The sequence below is a fragment of the Hyperoodon ampullatus genome (genome assembly GCF_949752795.1).
Source record: "Hyperoodon ampullatus genome assembly, chromosome: 14".
Classification (NCBI taxonomy): Eukaryota; Metazoa; Chordata; class Mammalia; order Artiodactyla; family Ziphiidae; genus Hyperoodon; species Hyperoodon ampullatus.
Genome location: NC_136927.1, coordinates 77,399,629 through 77,427,266, shown reverse-complemented (window position 1 = coordinate 77,427,266; position 27,638 = coordinate 77,399,629). Strand labels below are relative to the sequence as shown.

The 27,638-nt window shown below is 53.3% G+C and overlaps 1 protein-coding gene across 2 annotated transcripts; it reads left to right on the top strand.

Annotated features, from left to right (window-relative positions):
* Nucleotides 1-3,939: 3,939 nt before the first annotated feature.
* On the top strand, nt 3,940-27,638 carry LOC307062979 (plasmanylethanolamine desaturase 1; the record flags this gene model as incomplete). Of its 2 annotated transcripts, none has more annotated exons than XM_079718943.1 (6): nt 3,940-4,063; nt 11,854-11,973; nt 21,006-21,088; nt 22,302-22,446; nt 23,980-24,192; nt 26,617-27,638. In XM_079718943.1, the coding sequence occupies 6 exons, from the start codon at nt 3,940-3,942 to the stop codon at nt 26,736-26,738; spliced, it is 807 nt and encodes a 268-aa protein (XP_079575069.1). In that variant the 3' UTR covers nt 26,739-27,638. The 2 variants fall into 2 exon arrangements, with proteins under 2 accessions (XP_079575069.1, XP_079575068.1); XM_079718942.1 differs by having other exon boundaries at nt 21,006-21,097.

Sequence of the window (27,638 nt, the reverse complement as noted above, 5' to 3'; positions counted from 1 at the left end):
CACTCCACCCTCAAAATGCAACCAGAATCCACCACTTCTCCCACCTCCACAATCACCCTGGTCTGACCCTCCATCCCCTCCTACCTGGACTATTGCAGTCACCTCCTCTCTGGTCTCCTGCTTCTGCACGGTCTCTGAGTCCACCTCTGATGTGCAGCCCGAGGATCCTATTAAAATATAAAGTCAAGGTTACTGTACAATTCTTTACCAGAATTGCCCAATAGAACTTTCTGCAACGGTGGAAATGTTCTAAATCTGCACTAATTCATTACCCACCAGCCACATGTGACTATTGAGCACTTGAAATGTGCAGAGTATAACTGAAAGACTGAAATTTTAATTTTACTTACTTTATTAGCTACCCTCTGTTGGCAAGACTGTGGGAAACAGGCACTCTTGAACACAGAGGGTGGGAGTAAAAATTAGAATATGATTCTAATGGCTACCTACCGACCGATAGGTTTATCTATATCTAGCAAAATGACAAAGCAGTTAACATTTGTCAAAACAACCCCACTTCAGGAGTCCAACAGATCTACCTTCACATGCAAAAATGACATTAACTATCTATAACATCCAAAGATAGGAAATGACCCAAGTGTCCACCAATAAACAGCTAGTTAAATGAATTATGGTCCAGCCACACAGTGGAATACAATGAAGTTATAAAAAATGAATGAGGAAATAATGACCCCCTAAAGCACAAAGAAAAAAATAAATTAGACTTCATCAAAAGTAAAAATATTTTTGTGCATCAAAGGACACTATCAAGAAAGTGAAGACAACCAACAGAATGAGAGAAAATATTTGCAAACTATGTCTCTGATAAGGGTCTAGTGTCCAAAATATATCAAGAACTTTTACAATTCAACAATGAAAAGACAACCCAATTGTTAAATGGGCAAAGGATTTGAATACATTTGGATTTATTTCTCCAAAGATATATACAAATGGCCAATAAGCACATGACAAGATGCTCAACATCACTAGTCATTATGGAAATGTAAATCAAAACCACAGTGAGATACCAGTTCACATCCATTAGGATGGTTACAACCAAAAACAGAAAATAACAAATGTTGGCGAGGAGGTAGAACAACTGGACCGCTCACACATTGCTGGTGGGGATGTAAACTAGTACACCTGCCATGGAGAACAGTTTGGCATTCCTCAAAAAGTTAAAGTTACCATTTGACCCAGCAATTCCACTTCTAGGTATATACCCAAGAGAAATAAAAACATATGTCCACACAAAAATCTGTACATGAATGTTCATGGCAGCACTATTTATAACAGCCAAAGGTGGAAACAACCCAAATGTTCATCAACTGAATGTGTAAACAAAATGAAGACTATTCATCCAATGGAATGTTGATGGCCATAAAAAGGAATGAAGTCCTACAAAACGAATGAACCTTGAAAAAATTATGCAGAGTGAAAGAAGTAAGACCAAAAAAGGCCACATATTGCATGACTCCATTATATTATATGAATATATATATTTTTTACTTTCAAAGCATGTGAATGTCCTACATATTAAAAATAAAATTATTTTCTTAAATATAAATCAGGTCATGTAACTCCTCTATTCAAAACCTTAGAATTCCCCGGCAGTCCAGTGGTTAGGACTCCACGCTTTCACTACTGAGGGTGCGGGTTTGATCCTTGGTCAGGGAACTAGGATCCTGCAAGCTGCTCAGTGCGGCCAAAAAAAAAAAAAAAAAGAATTAAAAGGGAATTCCCTGGGGGTCCAGTGGTTAGGGCTCTGTGCTTCCACTGCAAAGGGCTCGGGTTCGATCCCTCGTCGGGGAACTAAGATCCCGCATGCTGTGCAGCATGGCCGAAAAAAACCACAAACAAACCTTACAGAGAAGAGATTTCTCAGTTCATGTTAAGTAAAAACCAAAACCCTCTAAATCGTTCCAAGACCCTACCCTATCTGCCCTTCTCCCTTCCTCTCTGACCTCACCTCCTCTCACCTCCCCCTCTCTCACCTACTTCATGTCTCACTGGCCAATTTGCTGTTCCTGGACATGGCAAGCATGTTCCTGCCTCAGGACCTTTGCACTTGCTATTCCCTTGGCTTGGAACAATTTGCCCTCAGATATTTGCATAGCTGGCTCCATCTCCTTTAGGTCTTGGCTCAAATGTCACTATCTTGAACAGGCCTCCCCTGACTCACACCCCCACCTCCCAGGAGACTCTGTCATGTTCCCTGCTGTTTCCCTGGGCCAGATTGGTGCTTAATAAATGTGTTCAATGAATGAATGACCTGTTTGTCCATCACCCATCTTGTGCTGGCCACTAGGGGATCTCCAGACACCAGCAGTAACCAGCCCATCTCAGCCTGCTTGGAGGCCTGGGACACATGCAGAGAGCTTAGAAAGGTGTTGCCCTGAAATCTGAAATCCAGCCCTCACCAAGACAAGCCACCTTAATCTCCTGGATTGAAAAATTGAACTAAGCTAAAAGTAAGGCAAGGCCAGCCAGTTTTGCCAGCATTCACCAGGATTTGGGCTGCAACCTGTCCCTGCCATGGAAGCACACTTTTCTTTCCTGAAGTTATAGAAGGAAACAGGGAAGGAGCATGGACCTGGCTGGGGATGGTGGCCTCCCAGGGCATGAACACCCAGGAAACACACCTGGGATGACCGGCTTTGCCTAGCAGCAGAAGAATCCAGGGCTTAAACCCTCAGAGAACCAGAACAAGGGTGGAGCTTCCAAGACATTCTAGAAGGGTTCTCACCTCCCCACCCTGCTCCCCCTGGGCACCTCTTGGGTCCCTCCACGGCCTCTATTTGGTGACACCAGACGGAATTTATGTGAGCAATTACTGTGTACTTTGTAGTCAGCTTGACCGGTCATTTACCTGCTGAGGAAGTAAAGTCATTTGGCGGAGACTTAATTCATTCATCAAGCATTTACTGAGTCCTACGCTGATCCAGACATGGAGGTTCAGCTGTGAACCAAGCAAGTCCCAGCCCTCAGGAGCTTGTTTTCTGGTGGCGGAGACACGAACTGTAAGTTCACTGCCTACGACAAGCACTGAGAAGACGGGGTGATGTCACAGCGACTGGAGGAGTGAGCACCTCTCAGCGACGTGGTGAGGGGGGCCTCTGAGGAGGCAACACCACTCGTTATCATGAGTAAAAATATGCTGCGGTCTAGCTTGGCCCGGCGCCTAACAGATATTAAGCGCTCACCAAATCTTACAGTGACTCTCATCAGTCTACTGTCCTCCCCCTCAAGAGAACAGGCGCTCCCGGGCACACAGCACGAGCTGTCACACAGTAGGGGTACGCTCGGTCCTCGTAACCTCTGCACGCGGTAGGGCTCAGAAGTCGGTCCAGTGTGAATCAGCCCCAGCCAGGGACACTGTTCAAAGTGCTCACCAAGCCCTGGCTCTCCCGCCCCGCCCAGGCGCCCTCCACTCGAGTTCCTTGCACACAATAGGCGCTTGGCTGTGCGTGCTGAAGAGACGCCCGCTTCTGGGTCCGCCGGCGCAAGACCTCGGCCCTTTGCACCGGTGGGTAAACTGAGCCCGAGGTGGGCGACGACGCTGCCCGAGTTTCCGTGCGGCTGGCGACCAGGCCGGAGGCGGAGGCGGAGAGGGACTGGCAGGGAGGTGCCGCCACCCCACAACTTCCGCACCCAGCTGCGCCAGCTGCGGACCTGACCCCCGCGCGCCGCGGTTGGTTGCGGCTCGGAGGTCGCTGATTGGCTGACGTGGCCCCGGCGCGGGCCCCGATTGGCTGTGACGCGCGGCCGGGCGAGGCCCCCGCCGCCGCCGCCGCCTCCGCCGCCGCCGCTGCCGCCGCCGCAGCCGCGCCTGGGCTGGGCGGTCATTGGGCGGCGTGATCTCGCCGCGGTTCCGCGGACCTACAGCCGCCGCCGCCGCCGCCGCCAGCAGAGCGCACCGGGCTGGCCGGGCGAGTGGCTATGGCGGGCGCCGAAGACGGGCCGGGCCAGCAGCCGGAGGTCGACGAGGACGAGGCGGCGTATTGCCGGCGCTGGGGCGCGCAGCATGCCGGGGCCCGCGAGCTGGCCGCGCTTTACTCACCAGGTAGGACCTCCGAGCTCCCCTCCGGGCCTGTAGTCATCAGCCTGGACTGCGGACAGCGACCCCGGGTCCCCTATATCGGAACCCCAGCCTCCGGCCCCGATGCAGAACTCCATCCGCGGCTTCTAACTTGCAAATAGCTCCCCTAAGTCCGGGGACCCCACCCCAGCGCCCCTTTCAAGCCCAAGGCAGAATCCCAGCCCCGGGGCTTTCTGGACAGCTCACATCACACAGCCAGGTCCGGATCCTAGCTTGGGGTACCTGCGGCTGCAAAGCGCGCCCCTAGCCTTAGGGACCCCCCCACCCCAGGACCCTGTCCAAGCCGAAGGCAGCCTCTCAGCCACATGCACTGACCCCTAAAAGTCACACCCTATCCCAGGTTCCCCAGATCCAAAATTCACACTCTAGGGCCCCATCTGCACCCCAGCCAGGACCCTGAGGTAGTGACCTCAAATCTGGGCATGTCAGGACCCCTGCTCTGGGAACCCCAACTCAGGGGTCCCCAGCTAGAGTGCCCCAGAGGCACTTCCTCCAAAGCCCCATCTTAGATTTATAGTTTCAGTCTACAGACCACCATTCCCCCACTGCATTAACTCTCATCCTATATTTTGGAATCCCCGGTGGTGAGGGCACTGCAAATCTTCCAGTTTAAGTTCCTCTCATATACAAGCCCCAATTCCAGCCGTTTCCTTCCCCCATGTAGATATATTAGCCCCCTCCATTGGGACTTGGGGGTCCCCAGACCGGACCACAACTCAGAGACCCTTGCTCTGGTTCTGCCCCAGGACAAGGTCTCTGGTTTCTTCCTGCTGGGCCTACCATTTCTTTTCCAGCAAGCACCAGCCTCCACCCCCTTCTCTGACTTGCAATTGAGCCTCAAGAATCTCATTGCCAGGCCCCAGCAGGGCGAAGTGTCCCCAGGGGTTAAGGGAAGTGCCTTTGAGAACTCCAGAGTCAAGTGACTGGGAGGCCCCTCTGCCTGGGTGTTGCCATCACATCAAGCTTTGTTTGTCAAACATTCTGACATCTTTCCTTTTGCTAGGGGGCAACCACCATGCACAGCCCTTGCCTGGGGTGGGCATGGGTCCACTACCACCCTTGGCTTTTTTCCCTAACTGGCCTGGGTTTGCATACCATCTCTGCCATAACTATCTGTGTGACCTTGGGCCATTTGCTTTCTTGTTGAGTCCTAGATCACAGAAGCCTTTCTGGACTTGCAATTCCATGTTCTGGGTGTGACTTTTTTCATACCTGACTTGGGCACCTGGCCCAGGATACCATGGTTTCTTCAGCCTGTTCCCCCAACACCCAGCTTGTGGACTTAAAACCTCCTGTGCTCCCTGGGGCAGGCTGGACTTGGCATCCTGACTCTTCTTTTTAGCTGTGTAACCTGGGCCAGGGCACTTTCCCTTTCGGAGCCTCAGTTTCCTCCCCTCTAAAATGGATACAAGATAAAGTTTATCAGTTCCTTAGTGTTGCTGGGAGGAGGAAATGAGATCGTCTACCTTGGTGCAGTGCCTGTCACACAGTAGGCCATCCCTATTATTAATCCAATAGTCTGACCCTCCCTGTGAGTCTTGGGGTAAGCTGCCTCACCTCTCTGCTTCTCAGACTCACCACCTGGGAATCAAGGGTAAGGATTCAAAGCCTGCCTCCTTTGGTGTCCAGCTATGCCCACTCAAGTAAACCCTACCCATCTTCAACCAAATCATACCTGGGCGTTCTGAGCCTCCTCAATGGACTGTGATCTTCTCATTCCAGCATGATTGCATCTTTGCCCAATTCTGGTATCCCCAAGTGCCCCTCACTCTCTGAAGAGCAGCCACTGCAGGGATTTAAGGCTGCAGACAGTCTCCTGGTGCCCCAAGCCTGCAATCAGAGGCCTTATCTCCTCTTACCCTAGAGTTGGGGCAGGGCAGGGGGAGTGCCTGGAGAGGGGGAGTGAAGGAGGAAGAGACTAGTTTCTCCAAATTCCATAGACCTCCCTCTGCCTGCCTGTGTCCCTTGGCCTTGAGGAAGAACCTCAGTCTCTGGGCCTGACCTATAAAATAAGGGGCCAGGCTGAATACATATTGAGCACCGTCGTCCCAGGCCCTTTCTAGGCTTTGGGGGCAAAGTGGTGAACAAAACAGGAAAAATGGAGCTGGCCTTTAGTAAACCCAATAAATAAGGGAAATACCTTACTTGCCCAGTGTGGTGGCAAGTGCTGTGGAACAAACATACAGCAGAAAAGGGAGAAGTGAAATGTTGGGGACAGTGACATTTTAGAGAGGGGGCAGTTAAGGCCTCACTGAGCAGGTGACAATTGAACAGAGACCAGAAGGGAGGGACTCCTGAAGATATTTGAGGAAGGATTGGTCCAGACCAGGGACACAGCAAGTGCAAAGGCCCTACGGTGGGAGCAAGCCTGAAGTATTTGCAGGACACCAGAGAGGGCTGTGGGCTGGAACAGAGTGAGTCGGGGGAGAGTAGGGAGAGTTTCTGGGTTCCAGGACTGAATTCTTGAGATTCCTGGGGCCAGTGATGGGTTGTCACCATGACAACTGGCAGCGATAATAAGGCAGTTAACAGAGTTGACACTTACTGAGCACTGACTGTGTGCTGGGCACTTCCCTTATGTGCTCTCATTTCACCCTCACTGCAGTTGTCTCAGGGGCATCCTGGTATTAACTCCATTTTACAGGGGAGGAAACCGAGACCCCCGTAGCCTCCTCGTAGCCCAGCCCCGACATGTGTTCTTCCTAACGCTTGTCGTGCCTGGGATTAGGCTTGCGTCTGCCCCCACCAGAGGGGAAGGTCAGCAAGGCCAGGGGCGGCATCTGTTTGGCTTGCCTGAACTGCCTGCACCCTGTCCATCTTTAAGACTTGTCCTGGGGCTTAGCAAAGAGTGGTGACCTGCCCACGGTCACACAGACAGTTAGCAGGACCAGAACGAGAACACTGGTCGGGGCTTTCTAGGTTCTGTGTTCTGAATCTTTGCTGTGGAAGTGAGCCAGCCCAAGTGCGTGTGCGGGAGGGGCACCAGTGTTCCAGGTCAGCAGAGCAGCACGCGTGCAGGGCTGGCGGCAGAGACAGTGGGCCTAGCGTCGGCCGAGAGCTGTGAGTTGTCTGATCAGGGCAGCCTCAGCCTGATCCCATGGACCCTGAGTGTCTGGCCAAGGAGTGTCTGACCCAGGCACTCCCCCAGGTCCCGGGAGCCACAGAGGGTCCAGGTTTGGTGTTTGCAGCACCACCCCACCCTCTGCCAGGTGCCGGCGTTTGTGAAGGGTGGGTGGGCTTGGCAGGTCTACCCCAGTCTCACGGGCAAGCCTGGAGGCAAGGCAGGTGTCCAGCTTCCCGGCAGGCGCCAACTGACCTCTGGCTATGTGGGTCCCACTTCTCAGGTACCTAGGCTCCAGGGATGGATCTTGGGGGGTCACCAGAGCCCCTGTTCACCCACCCTGGCTAATTACAGATGCCCCTGCCCTGTGGGACACAGGGACTCTTAGCATGGGGTGGGGGGAAGGTGGAGGGTGTCAGGAGCATTGGGTAGGGGTCCTGGCCTATAGTCCCAGAGCTGAGCCTGGATTCTGTCCCCCAAGACAGGCCTCCCTGAGGCCCCTTCCCTGGCCGGGCCTGGTCCCTGTCATGCTCCTGGCCCAGCTTTCCCTCTGTCTCCCTCCACCAGTCTTGTTCTTTTTCCATTTCTTTGTCTCTCCTCTCTGGCCATACTCATGTTCTCTTTGTCACCTTATAATCACTCCCTGTCTCTGTTTCCCTCTTCTCTCTGTTTCTCATCGATTTTTTTTTGAATTTTATTTTATTCATTTATTTTTTATACAGCAGGTTCTTTTTAGTGATCTATTTTGTACATATTAGTGTATATATGTCAATCCTAATCTCCCAATTCATCCCACCACCACCACCCTGCTGTTTCTCATCTTTCTGTGTCTCTGATTCCTGTTCTCTCCCATCTCTCTCTGTCTCTCTGTCTCTCTGCCTCTGTGTCTCTCCCTCCTGTCCCCCCACCTCCCTGAGGCCGAGTGTCTCCTAGTGGCCAAGGACCATCAGAAGTGCAGGTTCCAGGGCTTGTCTGACTGAAACCAGAAGAGTCGGGCCTGATACCAAGCCTTTGGCTGTGGCCTGTCCCCAGGCAAGCAGAGATGGCCTCCCCTGCACCTCCCAGCCCTCCGCACACAAGCCTGACCCCCTCCCCAGGCCAACAGGCAGTCAGTACTGTCACTTAGCCCAGATCGTGGACCCTGGCCAGGCCAGGGGCTGGCTCAGGGAAACAAGGCTCAGCACTCTGCCAGAGGTGGCCTGAGCCCTTCTGTCCTGAGGAAAATCCTTCCCCTCCCTGGGCCTCAGTCTGCGCATCTGTGAAGCGACACCGTTTAGACCACCTGACCACACAGTTCGTGCCAAGCTGACTGTCCATGCTGTGACTCTGGTGATGCTTGAGGTACTTCGGACAACGCACTTCATCTCTCCAGGCCTAGTTTCTCCTTCTGAAGGATGGGGCAAATAGCCCCCAGCCCATGGCGTACGGCAGGCAAGGGCTTGTTGGGATCGTCCCTGACACTGTCCCTGGCATGTAATAGGTGCTCCGTGAAGGCTGCTTATTATAATAGATGTATTTTTTATGGGTCATAGTTGAGGCACTTGTTCTGCAGAAGGATCCAGAGGCCAGAGAGAGAGTATAGATGGGAAAATATTCAGATTTGGGGACATTCTTCGTGGCAAGGGGAGAGAGCTGGGCTGTCTTTGGAATCAGGACAGCCCCAAACATCCAGGCTAACGAGCTCAGGATCCAAACCCAGTTTTCATTTTTACCCGCTGAGCCTCAGTTTCCTCATCTAGGAAGTTGGGATCACACAGTAACTCCCTGGAGGGACTGAGACTTGAATGAGAGACTGAGAGACTATGCCTTGGGCTTGAAACCTCAGATGACTGCAGGGGCTTGGCCAGGACCGCCACCAAGGGAAGCCACCCAGTATGAGGCTGCAGGGAGGGGAGAGGACTGGGGTCAACCAGGAGCTCTTGCCCCATCTGATGGAGGCAGGCTTGGGCTGGCCAGAGCCCTATGTTCTCAAAGGAAGTAGGAGAATACAAATTTCGTGTGTGTGTTTTTTTTTTTTTAAGTGTAGCTGATTTTTTCAAAACTAAGAGCAAAGTATGACAGAGGGAGTGGGTCTGCAGCATCTCTGATGTGGGCTGCACCCTGTACCCCAGCCCATAATAGGCCTCAGTGGGTGTTAGCCATTGTTGTTGTTGCTTTCCCTACAGGCTGGGCGGCAGCAGATCTGTACTGAAGAATCACCTGTCCCTTACCACCACCCCTCCTGGCTTCCTGCTTCTGAGCCCCAGGTCCTGGCCACAAACAGGAGCCACAAAAGGGAAGGCCCTTCTGGGCCTGGTCATGGTGACCCCAGGTGGGGGCCCCTGGGGTGGCAGGGCCCCGTGGCCCAAGGGGAGCAGCCCCTGACTGCGAAGTAAGCAGCAAGGGGCTTCTGCATCTGCTGCTGTGTGATGCTGTTGGGATCCTAGCCCTTTCTGGGCCTCGGGGTCCTCATCTGTATGAGAGGGGCTGAGGGATGTGACCCTGGGCATGTCCTTTCCCACTCTGAGCCTTGGTCTTTTCACAGGGCAGCTGTTCGGATTCTGGCTCAGGGTGCAGTCTGCTGCTGTACAGCCTGGACAAGGCCCTTTCTCTCTGAGCCTGTTTCCTGTCAGGAACAGTGGGACGCCTCATATTTCCTTCTCACAGTGCTTCAGTGAGGGGTGCCCAGAGACAAAGCCTGGCAGTCTTTCTCTAGGATCGTGGTTGGGAATTTGTTCATTCCACAAGCGGTTATTAAGCAACAACTGTGTGCCAGGACCCTGGTGAGCAAGCCAGGCATGGTCCTAGGCCTCCTGAGTTCACATTTAGGGAGGGGAAGATGGATATTAGACAGGCAGTGACAGTCCCTCATGATATGGGTCCCATGTTAGGGGAGCCTGGGGGCTAAAGGAGGCATCAGGGATGGCTTCCTGGAGGTGGAGGTTCCAGGTAGAGATATGAAAGAGCAGATTTGTCGTTGGGACCAGCTGCCTGAGAAACAGTATTCCCAGGGGTCCTGTCACATGTTGTATCACCCACGTGGTCTTTCTATGTCCTTTTGCTTTAATAGTCTTTTTTTTTATTATTTTTATATATATATATATATATATATATATATATATGGCTGTGTTGAGTCTTCATTGCTGCACGCGGGCTTTCTCTAGTTGCAGCGAGCGGGGGCTACTCTTCATTGCGGTTCGCGGGCTACTCATTGCTGTGGCTTCTCTTTTTTGTTTTTATTAATGTATTTTATTTATTTATTTTTGGCTGTGTTGAGTCTTCGTTGCTGCACGAGGGCTTTCTCTAGTTGCGGTGAGTGGGGGCTACTCTTCATTGCAGTGTGTGGGCTTCTCGTTGCGGTGGATTCTCTTGCTGCAGAGCACGGGCTCTAGGCACGCAGGCTTTAGTAGTTGTGGCACACGGGCTCAGCAGTTGTGGCTCGTGGGCTTAGTTGCTCCGCGGCATGTGGGATCTTCCTGGACCAGGGATCGAACCTGTGTCCCCTGCATTGGCAGGCGGATTCTTAACCACCGCGCCACCAGGGAAGCCCTACATTCACAAATTTTAAGTTCAAAAGGGCGTACGTGAAAAAGTCTTGACCGTATAGGTTTTTTTCCCTTTTTTCATATAAATGGCTGTTTAGCACTTTGCTGTTTGCATTTACCAGTTTGTCCTGGATGTCCCTCCATAGCCATGTATTAACAGTCGACCAGGCTTTTTTCCTGGCTACAGAGATGCCATAAACCAAATTAATTTGTCTGAGTCCCCCGGCAATGGACACAAAGGTTATTTTCAGTTGCTATACCTTCAGCAAAGCTGCAGTGAGTGAATCAGCTTGTCTGAGCTCATGTGCTATTAAAACAGGTGCCAAGATTTAAAGAGACAATTTCACACCCACATCCTGATTGCTGGCTTCTCTTGAGAATTAGAAGGTCTGGCCTCCCTGGGCCCACACTCCCCCTTGGCAGTAGTCAGCCAGTTAGTGGCTACTGCTTTAGAAAGGACACATGTGCTGTGGTGTTCCACTGTCCCCACCCAGCCCACCTCACTTCTTCAAATCACCTGCCTGGCCCCTGGAATTTGAGACTCCTCATCAGCACTGCCTCTTCTCCCTGTGGCTGGAGCCCTAGAGGGGATAACCAAGGCCTTATTTCTCCTTAATTCCTGACTCATTGCCTGGAGCCCTGCTTAATGGAGGTTGGGCGGGGTCTGAACCTCCATGATTAAAAGCTGTTTGTAGCCTCTGCCTCCAAATAATTACCGACAAAAGGGGACAGGTGATGGGATGATGACAGTTAAAAAAAGAAGCTCATTAAAATTCCTTCACATGTCTCCAGAGAGAGCCCGAAGGGGCCCAAGAGACCAGTATTCTGATCCTGTCTGCCAAAGAATCAGCATGTGCAAGGCCAGCTTCATGGGCATCAGACCTGTGCACAGGGGCCTGCGCTCAGAAGGGCCCCACCAGCAGGGCTTGGTTTAACACTCCTGGCCCTGAGTGTCTGACCTTCGGCAGGCCCTTCCCCTTCTCCAGGCCTCGGTGACATCATCTGTGAAATGGGCAGGCAATCCCTGCGTTCAGCCTGTAGTCAGCACTGCAGACTCTCAGAACACAGTCGAAGAGCCCCCATGGGCCTGGCTCTGCCTGGCTTTGATCCTTGATCCCTTGGCCTTTGCTACCCGCCCTGCACTCACCTCTTGCCTCCTCTCCCCGCAGGCAAGCGCTTCCAGGAGTGGTGCTGTGTGTTGCTGTGCTTCAGCCTCATCGCCCACAACACGGTCCACCTCCTGCTGCTGGCTCACTGGGAGCACACACCTCTCGTAATGCTGGGAGTCGGTGAGTGCCCGCAGCCCTGCTGCCTGCCTCGGTTTGCCCAGGGACCAGGGACCTACCTAGTGTCTGCGCCACTCTGATGGCGACTTACACACGTGTGTGTGTGTGTGTGTGTGCTTGTGTGCACACAAATGGGGTACAGGTTGTGGGAACCCTGGCTCCCATCTCAGTCAGTGGCACCTGTGTCATTCCTGTCACTTGGGCCAAAAACCTGGGTGTCATCCTTTGTTCCTTTCTCTCACGTTCCACTCCAAAGCATCAGCAAATGCTCTTGGCTGTCCTTATCGAGATGCATCCAGCATCCATTACTGTCCACCTCTACATCCCCTCCCTGGTCCAGCACCACCCTCCAGCCTGGACTATGGTGGAAGCCTCCCTGGTCTCCCCACCTCCACCTCTGTCCCCCACTGTCCATTCTCCACAGGCAGCTGGGAGAATCCCGTTGGATCCTCCGTGAGGTCACGCCACTGGCCTGTTGTCCCCTGTATACTTAGAATAAAACACCAACTCCTCAGCGTGGCCTGGCCTCAGCCCCACCTCACATCATTTCCTTCCTCTCCTCTGGCTCACCCCTGCTGCCGGCCACAGTGGCCTCTCGCTGTGCCTCCACCAGGTGCTGTCAGGCACACCCCTAGCTCAGGGCCTTTGCACATGCTGTTCCTGTGCCTGGAACTCTCTTCCAGCAGGTACCTGCGTGGTTCCCTGCCTCGTCTAGGTCACCTCCTCCGGGAGGCTCTCCCTCAACAATAGCAGCCCTGCCATACACCATCCCTCACCCCACTCTGTTATACAGTCTGTTTCTTTGTTTATTACCTATCTCCTCCACTCAAATATCAGCTCCCTGAGAGTAGGGATTTTTGTCTGCTACTGTGTCCCCAGCCCCAAGCACAAAGCCTCACACAGTAGATGCTCGGTAAATATTTATTGAATCAGTGCATGAATGAGCTGCAGTGTATTAGTACCTGTTGAGTGTTTTCCATCGGTCAGTCCTCACCCATCCACAGACTGGGAGGGTGGAGGCTGCAGTTGTCATCATTTTCCAGACGAGGAGACTGAGCCTCAGAGAAGGGACCGGCCAGAGTCACACCTCAAAACAGAGAGCACGACATAGTTCTTAGTTCACTGTCTCCACTCCCAGGTCCTGGAGTGACTCAGTTCCTTCCTCTCCGCACACCGCCCCTCCCCTCTTCCCTCTAATTCAGGTGTTCATCCCCTCCCCCACCCTGGGCTCCCAGGCTGACAGGGCAGCGGCTGTGCCCTTGGTCCGCCTAGCCAGCCCCAAGTGTTCAGCTTCCACAGTGGCATTAAAAGCATTCTGGTCGCCTGAGCCAGTAGCGCTCAGGCCAGCTAATTGAGCCATCTGGGTCTGGGGTGGGGATAGGCATGTGCTGGGGGCGGACCAGCTGAAGCGGAAGGAGGTTAACCCATCTAGTGCCAGGGAGCCTGGGCCCCACCCACAGGAGCCAGACATGTCCCCTCTGCCCAGGGGTGAGAAGGACCTGCACCTCCAGCCTCTCTGCCTTGGAGCAGCACATTCAAGGGCAGGGATGTAGACAGTATGAGCCCCGACACCCCATCTGGGGGTGGTCACGAGCAGGTCCCTACGGTCCTGGGTTCAAGTCCCAGCTCTGCCACTTCCTGGCTGTGTGGCCTTGGGCAAGTGTCAGTGCACCTCTGAGACTTGTCTTCCACATCTGGAAAGTGAGACTGCTTACAGCCCCTGCCTCCTAGGGCCTTTGTTAGGGCAAAATGCAGGTGTGCATAACTGCTGAGAGGGCAGCAACTGAGTAGAGGTGAGGAGGGGACACCGCCCAACATTCACTCCCCAGGGCTCAGACCTTCTGCCTCAATGGTCAGTTTAACAGCGGATATTTCCCAAGCCTACCGTGTGCAGGCCCCATGCTGGGCTCTTTTAACTCTTGGTGGCAACTGAGTGAGGAGGGTCTGATCACCGTGCTCCGAGAGGCCAGGTGACTTGCCCGTCAACCCTAACCCGGGCAGCAGCAGAGTCTGGGATTTCATATCCAGACCTGGCCAGGGACTATGCAGCCTCTAGTTGGCACTAGGTGGAAAGGGTGTTCTAGGCAGTGGGCCTGGTCTGGGCAGAGGATCAGTAGCCCCAGAGCCCCGGGTGTATGTTGTGTGAACCGGGAGGGTGGGCATCCCAGGCAGGCCGCTGCCTCCCTGGTCGGTTGGGACCAGACCCAGGAGACTTCGCACCTGCCTGTGACAGCAGCTCTTCCACCCAGCACCTTTGCCTCTGGGCTGATAAGGGCAGATAATCCCCTGATAGTGGTGTTTGCACAGTTCCTAATGGATTTAAGTAGCCGCCCTGATTTGTGTGTTGACATGCCGAAAGTAAGGGCACCCGTGCCAGCCTACACAGCCCACCTGCTGCTGTCTCCCAAGAGGTTCTGGTGCCCCTGGCAGGCCCCAGAAACCAAGGGAGCCAGAAGCCCTGAAAAGGTGCCCAGTTAATAAATACAGACAGATGACGCAATCCTGGGTAGCAAAGTCAAGATAGGGGAACTGGCAGGGAAGAGGAGAGGTAAGAGGTCAGGGAAGGCTCTCTGGAAAAGTGACATTTGCACAGAGACCTGAAGGAGGTGAGGGAGGGGAGGCAAACAGTGGTCCCTGGGGTGTTCCAGGCAGAGGGAACAGCAAGTGTTACAAAGGCCTTGAGGCTGGGGTGAGCCCTGAGCATTTGGAGGATAGAGAGGAGGCCCGTGTGGCCTGAGAAAACTGACCAAAGGAAAAGTAGTTGGTGGCAGCTGAGGGACAGCTGGGGGCAGTGGGGGCAGGTCGTGCAGGGCCTTGAAGGCCATGGTCTGGATTGGGGGTTTTATTCTACAGGCTGTGAGAAGCCACTGGCGATTTTCCCACAGGGAGCTGACATCATCTCATGCTGCAGGGAGGATGGATGGGGGCAGGGAGGGCCAGAGAGGAGGTGAAGGTGGTGGCCCGGAACCCTGTAGGGCAGTGGAGGTGGTGACAAGTCGTCAGCTTCTGGGTGAGCTGTGAAAGGTGAGCGCCAGAATGTGCTGTCAGGTTGGCTGTGGAGGGGAGGGGGGAGGGGTCAGTGGCCCGAACTATGGAAGAAGGAACCAGGACCCGAGTGAGGGGAGATGCTTGGGACGCCTGCCTGAGGGCCAAGGCAAGGTGTTGAGCAGGAAACTGGAAATCCGGAAATGTGGGTGTCCTGAGAGTAGAGATGGTGTTTGAAGCCCAGATGCTGGCAGAGGGCCCCGGGGTGGGGCCGAGGGACTGTGTGCAAGTGGCCTCCAGTGCTGGGACCGGGAGAGGAGGAAGAGCCAGCCAAGGGGGAGGAAGGGGAACTGGGCAGCCTTGCACAGGCCGAGAGGAGAATGTGTTTCCAGAAGACTCAGGGATCAACTAGGAGCAGCCAGCCGAGCAGAGCAGCAAGATGGGCAGCGAGGGGACCACCGGATTTGGCCCGTGGAGGTCATTAGTGACCTTGACAAGGACAGTGTGAATGAGTAATAAATGAGTGGCCCCGGGAGCCCCGAGCTATTTGCCGCACTTGGGGAAACTGGAGGGAAAGTATGAGGGCTCTGAGCCGGTGCCTGAAGGAGTGAGTGGGAGTTTGTGGCAGACAAATGGGGAGGGGGCAGGGGGTTCCAGGCGGGGAGGCACAGTGAATGCAAAGGTCAGCAGTGAGGTCAGCACTCGCAGGGCCCCAGGTCATGGCCAGCCTCGTAGGTCAGGTGCGAAGTCTCCACGGGATCTGAGCTGAAAGGTGGTAAAGACAGGCTTTGGCCCCAGGACCGTAGGGACCAGCCTTCAGCGGTGTCTGCTTCTGTCTCAGCCCCTCTGTCTCCACACCAGGCCTTGAGGTGGGCAGGGTGCAAAGAAGTCCCAGCCGGGTGACCTGTGGGGAGATGGAGGCCCCAAGGGGCCCAGGGACTGTCTCAAGGTCACCTGGTGAGTCAGGGTAGCCTGGAGTGAATCATCATCTCCTATGCTGTCCCAGTGTCCTGCAGGCAGGGTGGTAACTAGGCCCAAGCTGCCCCCAGAGTGAGCCAGCCACCGGGCGCTGACACCAGCATTGGGACAAAGAAGCTTCTGTGTGCCCGCCTCCGCCACCCCTACCCCCATTAAAGAGGACTTGGGCAGCAGGCCTGAAGGCCTGGAGTTGCTGCTCTAGAAACAGCCACCGCCCGTAGATCACAGAGCCGGTTCCTCCCTTAGGCCGGGGGAGGGCTCTGTCTCCCCAAAAAAAATTCCTGACGTCTGCCTAAAGCCCACATCCCTCCCTGCTCAGCAGCCTGACAAGGCCAGGGGCTTGAGGCTCAGAGAGAGGAGTAATATTTAACTACTAACTGTAGCTACATTTGGGGAGCACTTACTATGTCCCAAGGACCTGCATTAGCCCACTGTTATTAACTGACTGTAGTTAAGTGAAGTAAGTACCATTAATATCCCCATTTCCCAGACGTGGACGTGAAGGGTCAGCATCGTCATGAATGGCCCTCGCCTTGGTCTCTGGCCACTCGCCAGCAGCCCTGACCGCCTCAGGGCAGTCCTCACCCTTCAGATGTCCTTTCCTCCTCTGGCACGTGGGATGTGGTGGGGCCTATCACAATGCCGTGAGATAATACACGTTTTTTTAAATGGACTTTATTTTTTAGGACAGCTTTAGATTTATGGAAGATGAGCAGATAGTACAGCGAGTTCCCATATACGCCCTGCCCCCAACTTCCCTTATTATTAACATCTTATATTAGTATCATACGTTTGTTACAATTAGTACACCAATATGGATACATTATTATGAACTAAAGTCCATAGTTTATTCAGATGTCCTTAGTTTTTAGCTAATGTCCTTTTTCTGTTCCAGGATCCCATGCAGGATTCCACATCACATTTAGTTGTCACGTCCCTTGAGGCTCCTTAGCTGTGACAGTTTCTCAGGTTTTCCCTGTTTTCAGTGGTCTGAACAGTTTGGAGGAGTGCTCGTGTTTTGTAGGATGCCCATCTGCTGGAATTTGTCTGGTGTTTTTCTTAGTGGGTTATGTGTCTTGGGGAGGAAGCGCTCAGAGGTCAAGTGCCATTTTCATCACATCGTAGCAAGGGTATGTACTATCAGCATGACTTATCACCATAATGTTGACCTTGACCACCTAGCCCAAGTGGTATTTGTCAGGTTTCTCCACTGTAAAGGTACTCTCCCCCACCGCCCCCGCTTCTGTACTGTATTCCCCTTGGAGAGAAGTCACTGTGTACAGCCCATATTTAATCTGTGGGGAGTTAAACACCTGATGAGGCACTTTTTAACACCTTTGACAAAGCACCCAGCACACAGGAAGCACCCCAATGTTAACCGTAATCACAAGACATTTTTCTAATATTGTGTTTATTATCATTGTCATCATCTGTAAGGATTAAATGCTTAGGACGATTAAGGAGATAAATGTATAACCAGCTTAGGACTGGCCTTGGTACAGTTTAGGGATTAAGAGAGATAAAACGTTATAAAACGTCTCTGGCACAGAGCCTGGTAACTATAAGTGCTCAATAAATGTCAAGGAAAAATAAATAAGTAAATAAATGAATGGATGGATGAATAGATAGATAGCTGACGTTTTTACCCTAAGAAGATGAGGGCATAGATCTTCACACAGGCTCGTGAATGCATGTTCACAGGAGCCTGAGTCATACCAGCCCCAACCTGGGAACAACCTAGTCGTCCAGGAGCAAAACGGATAAATTTACCCTGGTACATCCAGATGGTGGAATACTACTCAGCAATAAAAAGGATGAACTCCTGATACACACAACCACATGGATGACTCTAGAAGCATTATGCTAGGGAAGGAAGCTAGACCCAAAAAAGCACATACCATAAGAATCAATTTGTGTAAATTTCTAGAATTGGCCAAAACCAAAGTATAGTTATGGGAAGCAGATTGGTGGTTGCACGGAACAGGGGTGAGGAGGCACTAGGGGGACTGCTGGGGGGCTGCGTTCTCCTGAAGGCAGCATTTAGGGGCAGGATTAGTCCAAGCTTTTGGGACAGGGGCTCAAGAGGCACCTCAGCTGACCCCTCGCTGTGCAAGTGAAGATGCTGAGGCCCAGAGGGGGCAAAGGGCTTGCCCAGGGTCACACAGCAATATGGTAGCAAGAGGTGAGGCCCCCGACCCTTGATCTAGCTCCCCCTTAGCTCTTGGCCACAGTGCCTCTAGTCCCTCCTGGTAGACGCAAGGCAGTGTGTACACAGCATCCTGTGTAGTTTGCAGTAGGAGCTCTATTAATGCCCCTGGACCTACTGAGGTACAGTTTAAGGGCACGAAAGCATGCTGGTTTTGGAGGCTGGTAGACTCACCTCTTCCCATCCCATGGCTGCCACTTCCAAGCCATGGGACCAGGGGTGACGCTTCAACCTCCCTGAGCCCCTTTCCTCATCAGAGAAGTGGGGAAAATAAATGAGGCTGTCACCTCAGATGGTGACAAGTGCTGTGAAAGAAGTAAAGCAGGGAGATGTGACCAAGAGCACCTGCCTGGGAGGAGGGCTTCGCCAGGGTTTTGGTGATGTTTGCTCTGAGCTAGAAGGCTGAAGAGGAGCCAGCCACTCGGGGATCTTCAGGGAGAGGGTGGGGTGCCAGGTAGAGGACCAGCAAGTGCAAACGCCCTAGGCTTCCCCGGATTCCCCAACCCCTTCCCCAGCCCAGGTCCCCCCTCCCAGCACCGTCACTAAGGAGCATGACTCCGTAGCCCTGGGCGGGGCCTTGTGTGCGCTGGCCTTCGAGCCCTGCCAAGCCCTCCCCTCTCCCCAGCCCAGCCACCCATGCAGTGTCACCCCCTTCCCCGCCCTGACCTTTGGCTTCTGCATGCCAGGAGGTGCTGTATGTCTCCACCTGGCGGCCCACTTGTCACCAGGAACTTGCAATGTATGCAGCTGTCTCTCCCCTGCCCCCCACCCCCGCCATCCCTCCCATGTTTGGCGTATGTGGGGTGGATGCTCCAGGGCCTCTGGAAAGCCTTCATTCACAGCCACCCCTAACTCGGGCCCACACACCAGAGCTGCATGTCCACGGTGACGCACACACTCACTCTTGTTCCCTCGCTCATGAGCCCTGCTCTCCAGGGAGGCATCTAGGGGATTTTCTCAGCCTTCACAGTACCTCAGGGCCCTGGTCCCCTGTCACTAAGGGGCTATGGGACCTAGCAGAACTCGAATAACCTTTAAATGGCCCAGCTGACCCTTGGACAACCAGTTCACACCGAGAAACTGAGTCTGGGAGGGGAGGAGGGGGTTGCCTGAAGTCATGTGACCCAGTGGGCTGCATTTACCAGCACTTGAAACTGCATTTGTTTTGTGTATTTGTTTACAGCTTCCTCCCCCCCACCCCCCCATATCTCTGTCCCAACGACGTGAGCTCAAGGTCTGATGCACCTCTGGCTCTAGAGCTTGGCACACAGTAGGTCCTCACAGAATGTCGCTTGACAGACTGAATGACTGAATAGCAACAATAATAATATGTATTGAGGGCTCACTATGTGCCCCACACTGTACTTAATGCTTTGCATTGATTCATTCAACGAATGTTTACTGAACCACGTTATGTGTGAGGAATTGGAATGTAGCCATAAACACAAGACTAAAGTCCCTGACTTTGTGGAGCTGATATTCCTGTAGGGGAGACAGTAAACAAACAGAAATGAAGTCCAAGGTGATAGGTGCTCGGAAAAGAAGACAGGTGCTAGGAAATGCTGGAAGATGGGAGTGGTTACAATTTTAGATTAGGCGTCCCCAGAGGACCTTTGAGGCAAAGATCTGAAGGAAGTGAGGGAGTGAGCTGTGTTACCTCTTGGGAAAGAATGTTCCAGCAGAGTGAAGAGCAAATGCAGAGACCCAGAGGCATGTAGGGGGGTGTAAGGGAAGGGGAATATGCCACTAGGGCTGAGACACAGAGGGAGGGGAGCGTGATGGGGGTGGCACTGGTGTGTTACCTTGGGCAGCTTGCTGGCCACTCCACCTCGGTTTCCGCATGTGGACAGTGTCGTGGTGCATCCTGCTGTGTTATATTTGGACCCCAAGGCAGGTTAAGAGCCCAGCTCTGCCACTTGCCATCTATGCGACCTCAGTCTAGTTATTTCTGTTCTCCAAGCCTCAGTTTCCGCCTCTATAAAGTAAGAATAAAAATGGTACCAACTTCTAACAGATTGTGAGAATTCGTTAAGATCAAGCATGTAAAAAAAAAAAAAAAAAAAGATCAAGCATGTAAAGCACCTGTGTCTGGCACTGAGAAAGTGCTCGATAAATGGTAGCTGCTGTGGTTTTTTTTTTAATCATCATCATTCGCATCCATCTAGAGGAAACTGGGGCACAGAGAGGTTGAGTAACATGCCCAGTGTCACACAGCTAGTGAGTGACAGCTGGAATGTGAGTCCAGATGTAACAGCACTTAACCTCTGTATTATACTGAACCCTCAAGTGAGCGAATGGTTTGGGGGTCTCTGAGGGGACTCCACTCCAGTTCTGAACAAATTCAGAACGAAGACAAGGAAAAGGCTGCTGGAGGCCAAATTATCCCACTTACTGTTGATAAAACTTAGGCTGCGGGGAATGTGGCTTCCATCTGGACCTAAGGTACTTCCCGACACCAAACCCCAGAAGGACATTTTCATCTGGTTACCAGCAGCCCTTCCCTACCTGGGGCGATTGGGGGTCAGAGAGAAAGGGACCGTTGGCTCCTAATAGGGAAAGGTTGGGCTGATCTGAGCACGCCTGGTTTACTCTCTCCAGACTCACCGTGCAAATGAGGCCCCACATCTCCCTGGGGAAGAGCAGGTAAAGGGGCAGGTTGAGGCCAGGAATGTTATTCCTGAGGCTCCATTCACAGGGAGCAAAGTGTCCCACGTAGACAAGGAACACCTCCTGCCCCAACAAATGAGTGAATGAGTGAGCAAGCAAGCAAGCGAGTGACTTCCTGATTTGGGGTGGGGAGTGGGCAGGGATATCCCTCTTGTCCACCTCCCCCCCACCGCCCAGCTCATACTCCTCGTGTCCACAGTTGCAGGGGCTCTCCTTGCTGACTTCTTGTCTGGCCTGGTGCACTGGGGAGCCGACACCTGGGGCTCCGTGGAGCTGCCCATCGTGGGGAAGGTGCGTATGTTGACCCAGCCCCGAAGCCCAGCCCATCTCCTCCAGGAGGAGGTCGGGCTGGCTGACCTTGGGTGGGTCCCCTTTCCTCTCTGAGCCTGTTTCCCTATCTGAAAGATGGGAACTGTGCTTCCAGCCTGACACCCCCCCATGCCCCACCTCCAAGACTAGAACAAGAATCCCCTGGGATTTTCTGGAAGCATCAGGCGTGGGACAGAGAGCTTTGATACATGTCCACCTCACCGGAACCCCTTGAATTTGGGGACCACGCCACATCTTATTCTCCTTTGCCTGCCCTGCTACACCGCACTGTTTTCATTGAACTTTATCTTGAGTCAGTCTGACTTCTTTGATTGTGGTAGAAAATCTGGTACAAACGTAACCAAAGAAAGGTACTGATTCGTGTAATGAAAATGTTAGTAGTAGAGCCGAATTAGGGCATGGCTGGGTCCAGTGGGACGGACAGACCATATTCTTTGGACTCAGTCCCTCTCCATGTCTGTCTCTGCTGGCTCCACTCTCGTGTAGGCTTTCCCCCGTAAGGTGGCCAGGACGGCTCACAGCTGCCTAGACTTCCCTCCTCCCAGCTCAGTGCCCCCAGGAGAAGAACTCCCCTTTCCCATAGTTTCGGCCGGAGTCCCATAGCTCCTTCCCATTGGCCCAGCTTGGATCACACACCCATCCTTCATCCAGTCAAGGTGGCCAGAGGGGTGGGGTGCTCTGATTGGCCAGGCCAGGGTCCCGTGCTCACTCTTAACTAGGGGGCAGAGGAGTCAGCCCATTGGAACAGCTGGTACTAAAAGAAGAAGGGGAGGCTGTTACCAGAAGGAGGGGCTTGGACGTTGGAAAGAAAGAAAGGTCCTGCCTGTCACTGGGAGGGGCCTCCTCAACTGTCTTAGGGTAGGGAAGGAGGGTGCAGATCGTCTCCAAACCCCCCCATAGCCCAGGTCAGGAGGCTGAGGCCCACAGGGGGGCAGTGCCAGCCCAAGGTCCCCACCAGGTCATTTCGACCCATCTTGCGCTAAAGCTGTTAGACCCAGACCCTGAAGGCTGGGTGGGATCTGCAGCAGTGGCGTGGTGGGACAGCATCTCAAAAGCAAGGTGGTGAGCCCGCGCGGAGTGTGTGCAGGAGGTCCGGGAGAGTGGCTGACCACCACAGGCTGACTGGTCGGATGGATCCCCCCTCCTGTCCCCCTACCCAACCCAGGCTTTCATCCGGCCATTCCGGGAGCATCACATCGACCCGACAGCCATTACGCGGCACGACTTCATCGAGACCAACGGGGACAACTGCCTGGTGACGCTGCTACCGCTGTTAAACATGGCCTACAAGTTCCGCACCCAGAGCCCAGGTAAGAGTGCCCCCTGGTGGGCCTTCAGAGAGCCATGGGGGACAGGCACACACGCACCCCTCCCATGTGTCTCCTGTAGCTCGTGCGTGTTTGCCCCTCACAGTGTTAGAACAATTTTTAGTTAGTTTCCCTCATGTAAAATTGGGATATTTGACAGAAAGATCTGTGTTGCCAGCTTCTCTTGAACAATCCGATCTGGCCACCCTGGGTCTTTGTTCCCACTTGGCTGTACTGGGCCAGAGCTGAGCTGCAGGGGCCCCCCCTTAGACAGAGATGCACGCTCTCCACTTTGCCACAGTCCCCACTGCTCCCTGCTGTCCAATGCCTGGCCTGCCTTGCTCATTTGAATTACGTCCCTGGCCCGGAGGGCTTCTGGTTTTGCTGCCTGGGCTTAGTGGAAAGAGTATATGTAGCCTGCCAACCCCGTCCTGAGTTCAGACCTCTGCCCTGACTATCGGGGGGAGGAAACTCGTGCCAAAGCAAGTCACTTCACCTCTCTGAACCTCAGCCACCTCGTCTGTCAGGTGGGGGTTGAGTCCTTCCCCTGTGCCAGATCCTGTTCTGACAGTTTGACACGGTGCTGATCTTTAGAGCAGCCCCGCTGCAGGGAGATGTGATGAATGTCTGTGGTGTTGGGGGTGCTGCCCTGCCCACCTCCTCTTGCCCAGTCGGGGGCACCTGTCCCCCAGCTGCTGTGAGCGTCCTGAGAACTGCCAGGGCAGGTCCCGCCTCTTCCTTTGGGATAAGCCTGAAGCCAGTGACAAAAAAAAAAAAAAAAAGCCTGCAAAAGCCAGCCCCCTGGCCTCTGAGCGGGACCAACTCTATGGAGTCATTAACATTTCTAGGCCCCCCCCACCCCACCAGGATCAGGCTGAGACAGGACTCCCCCCACCCCATCTTTGCTTAACTCTTCTCCTGCCCTGTCCTGCTTTCCTCCCTCAAATGTTTTTCCAGAAGAGGATTTCCCGCCCCCCCCGCCCCCAGTCAGATGACTCATGTGCACATGAATCCTTGTCTCAGGCTCTGCTTCTAGGGAATCTGGACAAAGACTTATTCTCATTTTGTTGTTGAAGAGCTTGAGACTCAAAGAGGTAGAGTCGTTGACCCAAGTTCATACAGTTAAGAAATGTCAGAGCAGGGGGGATTTCCCTGGTGGTCCAGGGGTTAGGACTCCACGCTCTCACTGCCGAGGGCCCAGGTTCAATCCCTGGTCGGGGAACTAAGATCCCACAAGCCGCGCGGTGTGGCCGAAAAAGAAAAAGAAATGTCAGAGTAGGGATCTGCACCCAGCTCTGCCTCATTCCAGAGCCCACATTCTTAACTATTACCTATGCTGATTCCATTCTGCCCACTGAGCAGAAGAGGAGACTGAGGCCCAGAGGGGAGTCTGAGCTTGCCCGAGTCCAGTTGGGAGGTTGGAAAGAGGCCTGGGTGCTATCCTGGGAAGGGAGCTGGGCCAGGCTGGCAGTGGGCCCCCACTCTGTGGACAGCTGTATGGGGCCTATGGTAACCCCGCCTCTACCCACACTGCAGAAGTCCTGGAGCAGCTGTACCCCTGGGAATGCTTCGTCTTCTGCCTCATCATCTTCGGTACCTTCACCAACCAGATCCACAAGTGGTCACACACGTACTTTGGGCTGCCGCGCTGGGTCGTCCTCCTGCAGGACTGGCATGTCATCCTGCCTCGTAAACACCATCGCATCCACCACGTCTCACCCCACGAGACCTACTTCTGCATCACCACAGGTGCGACTATAGGGTAGCATGGAATGGGCTGCCCCCACTCTGACTGCAGCTCCATCCTTAGGATCAAGGGACACAGGTCACAGTGGGAGGTGGTGCAGTCCTGCAGGAACATTCTCTCAGAACACACATTTCTTGAGCATCTGCTACGTGCCAGGCACTCTTCTAGGTGCCAAGGACACAGCAGTAAACAAGACAGACACACACACACACACATACCCCCTTCATGGAGTTGTGATTCCAACCACCCATCCATCCAGCAGATATTTATTGAGCACCTACTATGTGCCATGGCACTGAACAAAATAGGCAAAAATCCCTGCCTTTATAGCATTCACATTCTAAGAGGGGACATTCCAAGCACTAAAAAACAAGTACTATATCTGATTGTCCTAACTGCTATGGAGGAAAATAATGCAGAGGGTAGGAGAGGGAAATGGGGAGCTTCACCCTTTAAATAGGGTGGTCAGGGAAGGCCTCGCTGAGAAGGTGACATTTGAACTGAGGGAGAGAGTCATGCAGATCTGGAGGAAGAGCTCTCCAGGCAGCAGGAGCAGTAGGTGAAGGGCCTTGGAGGCAGGACCCACATGCCTGGTTTGAGGAGCAGCAAGGAGGCTAGTGTGGCTGCAGTGAGAGGCGTGAGGGGTAGAAGGGTCGGAGAGGTGGCAGAGTCCAGGTGTGAGAAGTGCTGTGAGGGCAAACACAGCGGGATGAAGGGCAAAGAGTCGTGGGGGAAGGGGGCATAGCTGTTTATAAAGGAGATCGGAAATCTGGAAAAAGCGGGGGCGTTCCCTGCAGATAAATAGGGACAGATCAGTCCAGGCAGAGGGAACAGCAAGTACACAGAGGCCCTGCGGCAGGGACAGGTGACCCAGGAGGAGTAAGGAGGCCCACATGCTGTTGGTAGTTAATGGGCCAGTGCCAGAGGTGAGATGAGGTGAGGCGACCGGGTTTTCCAGGGCCAGCTGGGTATCTTTTTAAGGTTAAGTATACCACACGTGCTGTTAAGTCAGACCAACTTGGGTTCAGCCTTCAGCTCCTCCATATGTGACTTGTGGAGGCTCACAAGCCTCCCTGGTTATCGTTTTTCTCGGGGCTACAGCTGCCTCCTTCACATACCACCTCCCAGGGCTGGGGTGTGAGTGGTAAGGTGGCAGATGCAAAGTGCTTGGCACATAGTAGATACTCAGTAAGCTACTGGTTTGGGGGCAGGGGTTGGGGTGTTTAGTTTGGTTTTGTTTTTGTTTTTTGGGGGTTTTTGCCTTTCTGGAAGAAGAACTGAGAGCCACAAAAAAACATTTTTTGTACACCCTAAAGTCATGCTTTCTAGGAGCAGTTGGAGGGGTTAGAATTTAGGCTGTTGGTGGAAATCATTTAACTGCTCAACCAGAACTGGGATCAATCTTGGCTTGGCCGTATACTAATTGCGAAACTCCCCTCCAAGGCTCAGTCTTCTTTATTTTTTTTTTAATTAATTAATTAATTAATTATATTTTTGTCCGTGGTGGGTCTTCGTTGCTTCGTGTGGGCTTTCTCTAGTTGCGGGCAAGTGGGAGTTACTCTTCGTTGTGGTGCGCAGGCTTCTCTTGTTGCGGAGCACGGGCTGTAGGTGCACGGGCTTCAGTAGTTGTGGCTCATGGGCTCTAGAGTGCAGGTTCAGTAGTTGTGGCGCATGGGCTTAGTTGCTCCACAGCATGTTCATCATCCCGGACCAGGGCTCGAACCTGTGTCCCGTGCATTGGCAGGCGGATTCCTAACCACCGCGCCACCAGGGAAGTCCCCAAGACTCAGTCTTCTCATGCGGAAAGTGGGACTAATAATAGTGTCTACTTCAAGGTTCAGGTGGTAGACTGTAATACAGATTAAATAAGATTATGAGCACTGTTCATTGAGCACCTACCGTATGCCAGGCATCATCCTAGGCAGTGGGATCAACAGTGAAACAACATGGGGTTCTACTGTTCGGAGCTGACATTCTAGTTGGGAGTTGGGGATAAAAACCAACACAAAACAGGGAGGTGACGAATTAATGAGAATGGTTACAGGTTATCATAAAAGCTGTAAAGAAATAAGAAAGGGTGACATGACAGGACTGGAGCGCTGCTAAGCGGTAGTCAGGGAAGGCTTCCTGGAAGAGGTAGTGTTAGAGCCAAATGATAAGAAACACTGCCTCCATGCCTGGCATATAGTAAGCACTCAATAAGAAGGCGAATGAGAGGATGAAGGCATGTCTGAGCAGCCTCTAAACCCATTGGTGGGAAGCCCCTGTCCCAAGATTCCTCGGTCAGTCCTTGTCCCCTGCCCCCTGCCGACTTACTGTCAGTTCCTCCCCTGCCCGAGGCAGGGCCAGCTCTCTCTCTACGTCCTCTCACTGCTGCTCTCCCATTCAACCCCTCCGCACACCCCCCTGCCCTGTTTCCACTGCAGGCTGGCTCAACTACCCTCTCGAGAAGATGGGCTTCTGGAGACGCCTAGAGGACATCATCCAGGGCCTGACAGGAGAGAAGCCTCGGGCAGACGACATGAAATGGGCACAGAAGATCAAATAACTCCTCCGGGCCACCACCTCGTTGCCAACCTTACCCAGCTCCCCCAAACCGAAGCCATCTGCCAAATTCCAGCCTCCTTGCGCTGGCCCCTCCAGGTGGAGAGGACACCTCCTGGGCTGGGCCCGGGCACCCCCAGCCCACCCCTTGTGACACAGAATACTTGAGCCACTGATTTTTTTCATTTCCTTTTTTTCATTTTCTTTCCTTGACCCCTCCCCAGCCACCTGAGCTGCTCTGTCTGCCAAACCTGACTCTGCAAAAAAAAAAAAAAAAAAGAGCCCCGCCCTGCCAGCCATCCCTTGGGTTGAGGAGAAGTTCACCAACTCCCCACACTCCCACCACCCCTTGCCCCACTGGGCAGCCCTTCAGCGTGGCTGGTATTGGGGCACTGAGTCGTCTGTTCCTCTTTGCCCTCAGTGGTCTAGGAGCCCCCAGGCACACCTAACTGTCCCTGGAGCATTACCCTGCCATGGACCTGCAGACTGACCCCCAAGGCCTGGGTGGATAGACAGCCGCAGTCACCACCTTCAGCCTAGCTTGTCCACCCAAGGATGGCAAAGTACAGCAAGGGTCTGGGGGCAGCTGGCCAGGTGAGGCTGGAATTTCCTGATCAAGCCTGGACGCCCCTCCTTCCCCACCCCTCCCCCATCTGCCAATGTGATTCCAGCCAGAGCTGATGTTTCTAATCGGAGGATGTCTTCGAGGGGCACAGCCCCTGCAAAGGGTCTTGGTCATTTGGAAGGGGACACAGTGTCCCCTCTGGCCGGGGGTATGTCAGAGAAGGAAGAGTGGGGCTTTTTTGTTTCGGTTTTTTTTTTTTTTTTTTAACGGTGCTTGCTTGTTTAATGTAAATAATAGAAAGCCTTAATATCTTTTCTGTAACACGGAGTAATATTTTAA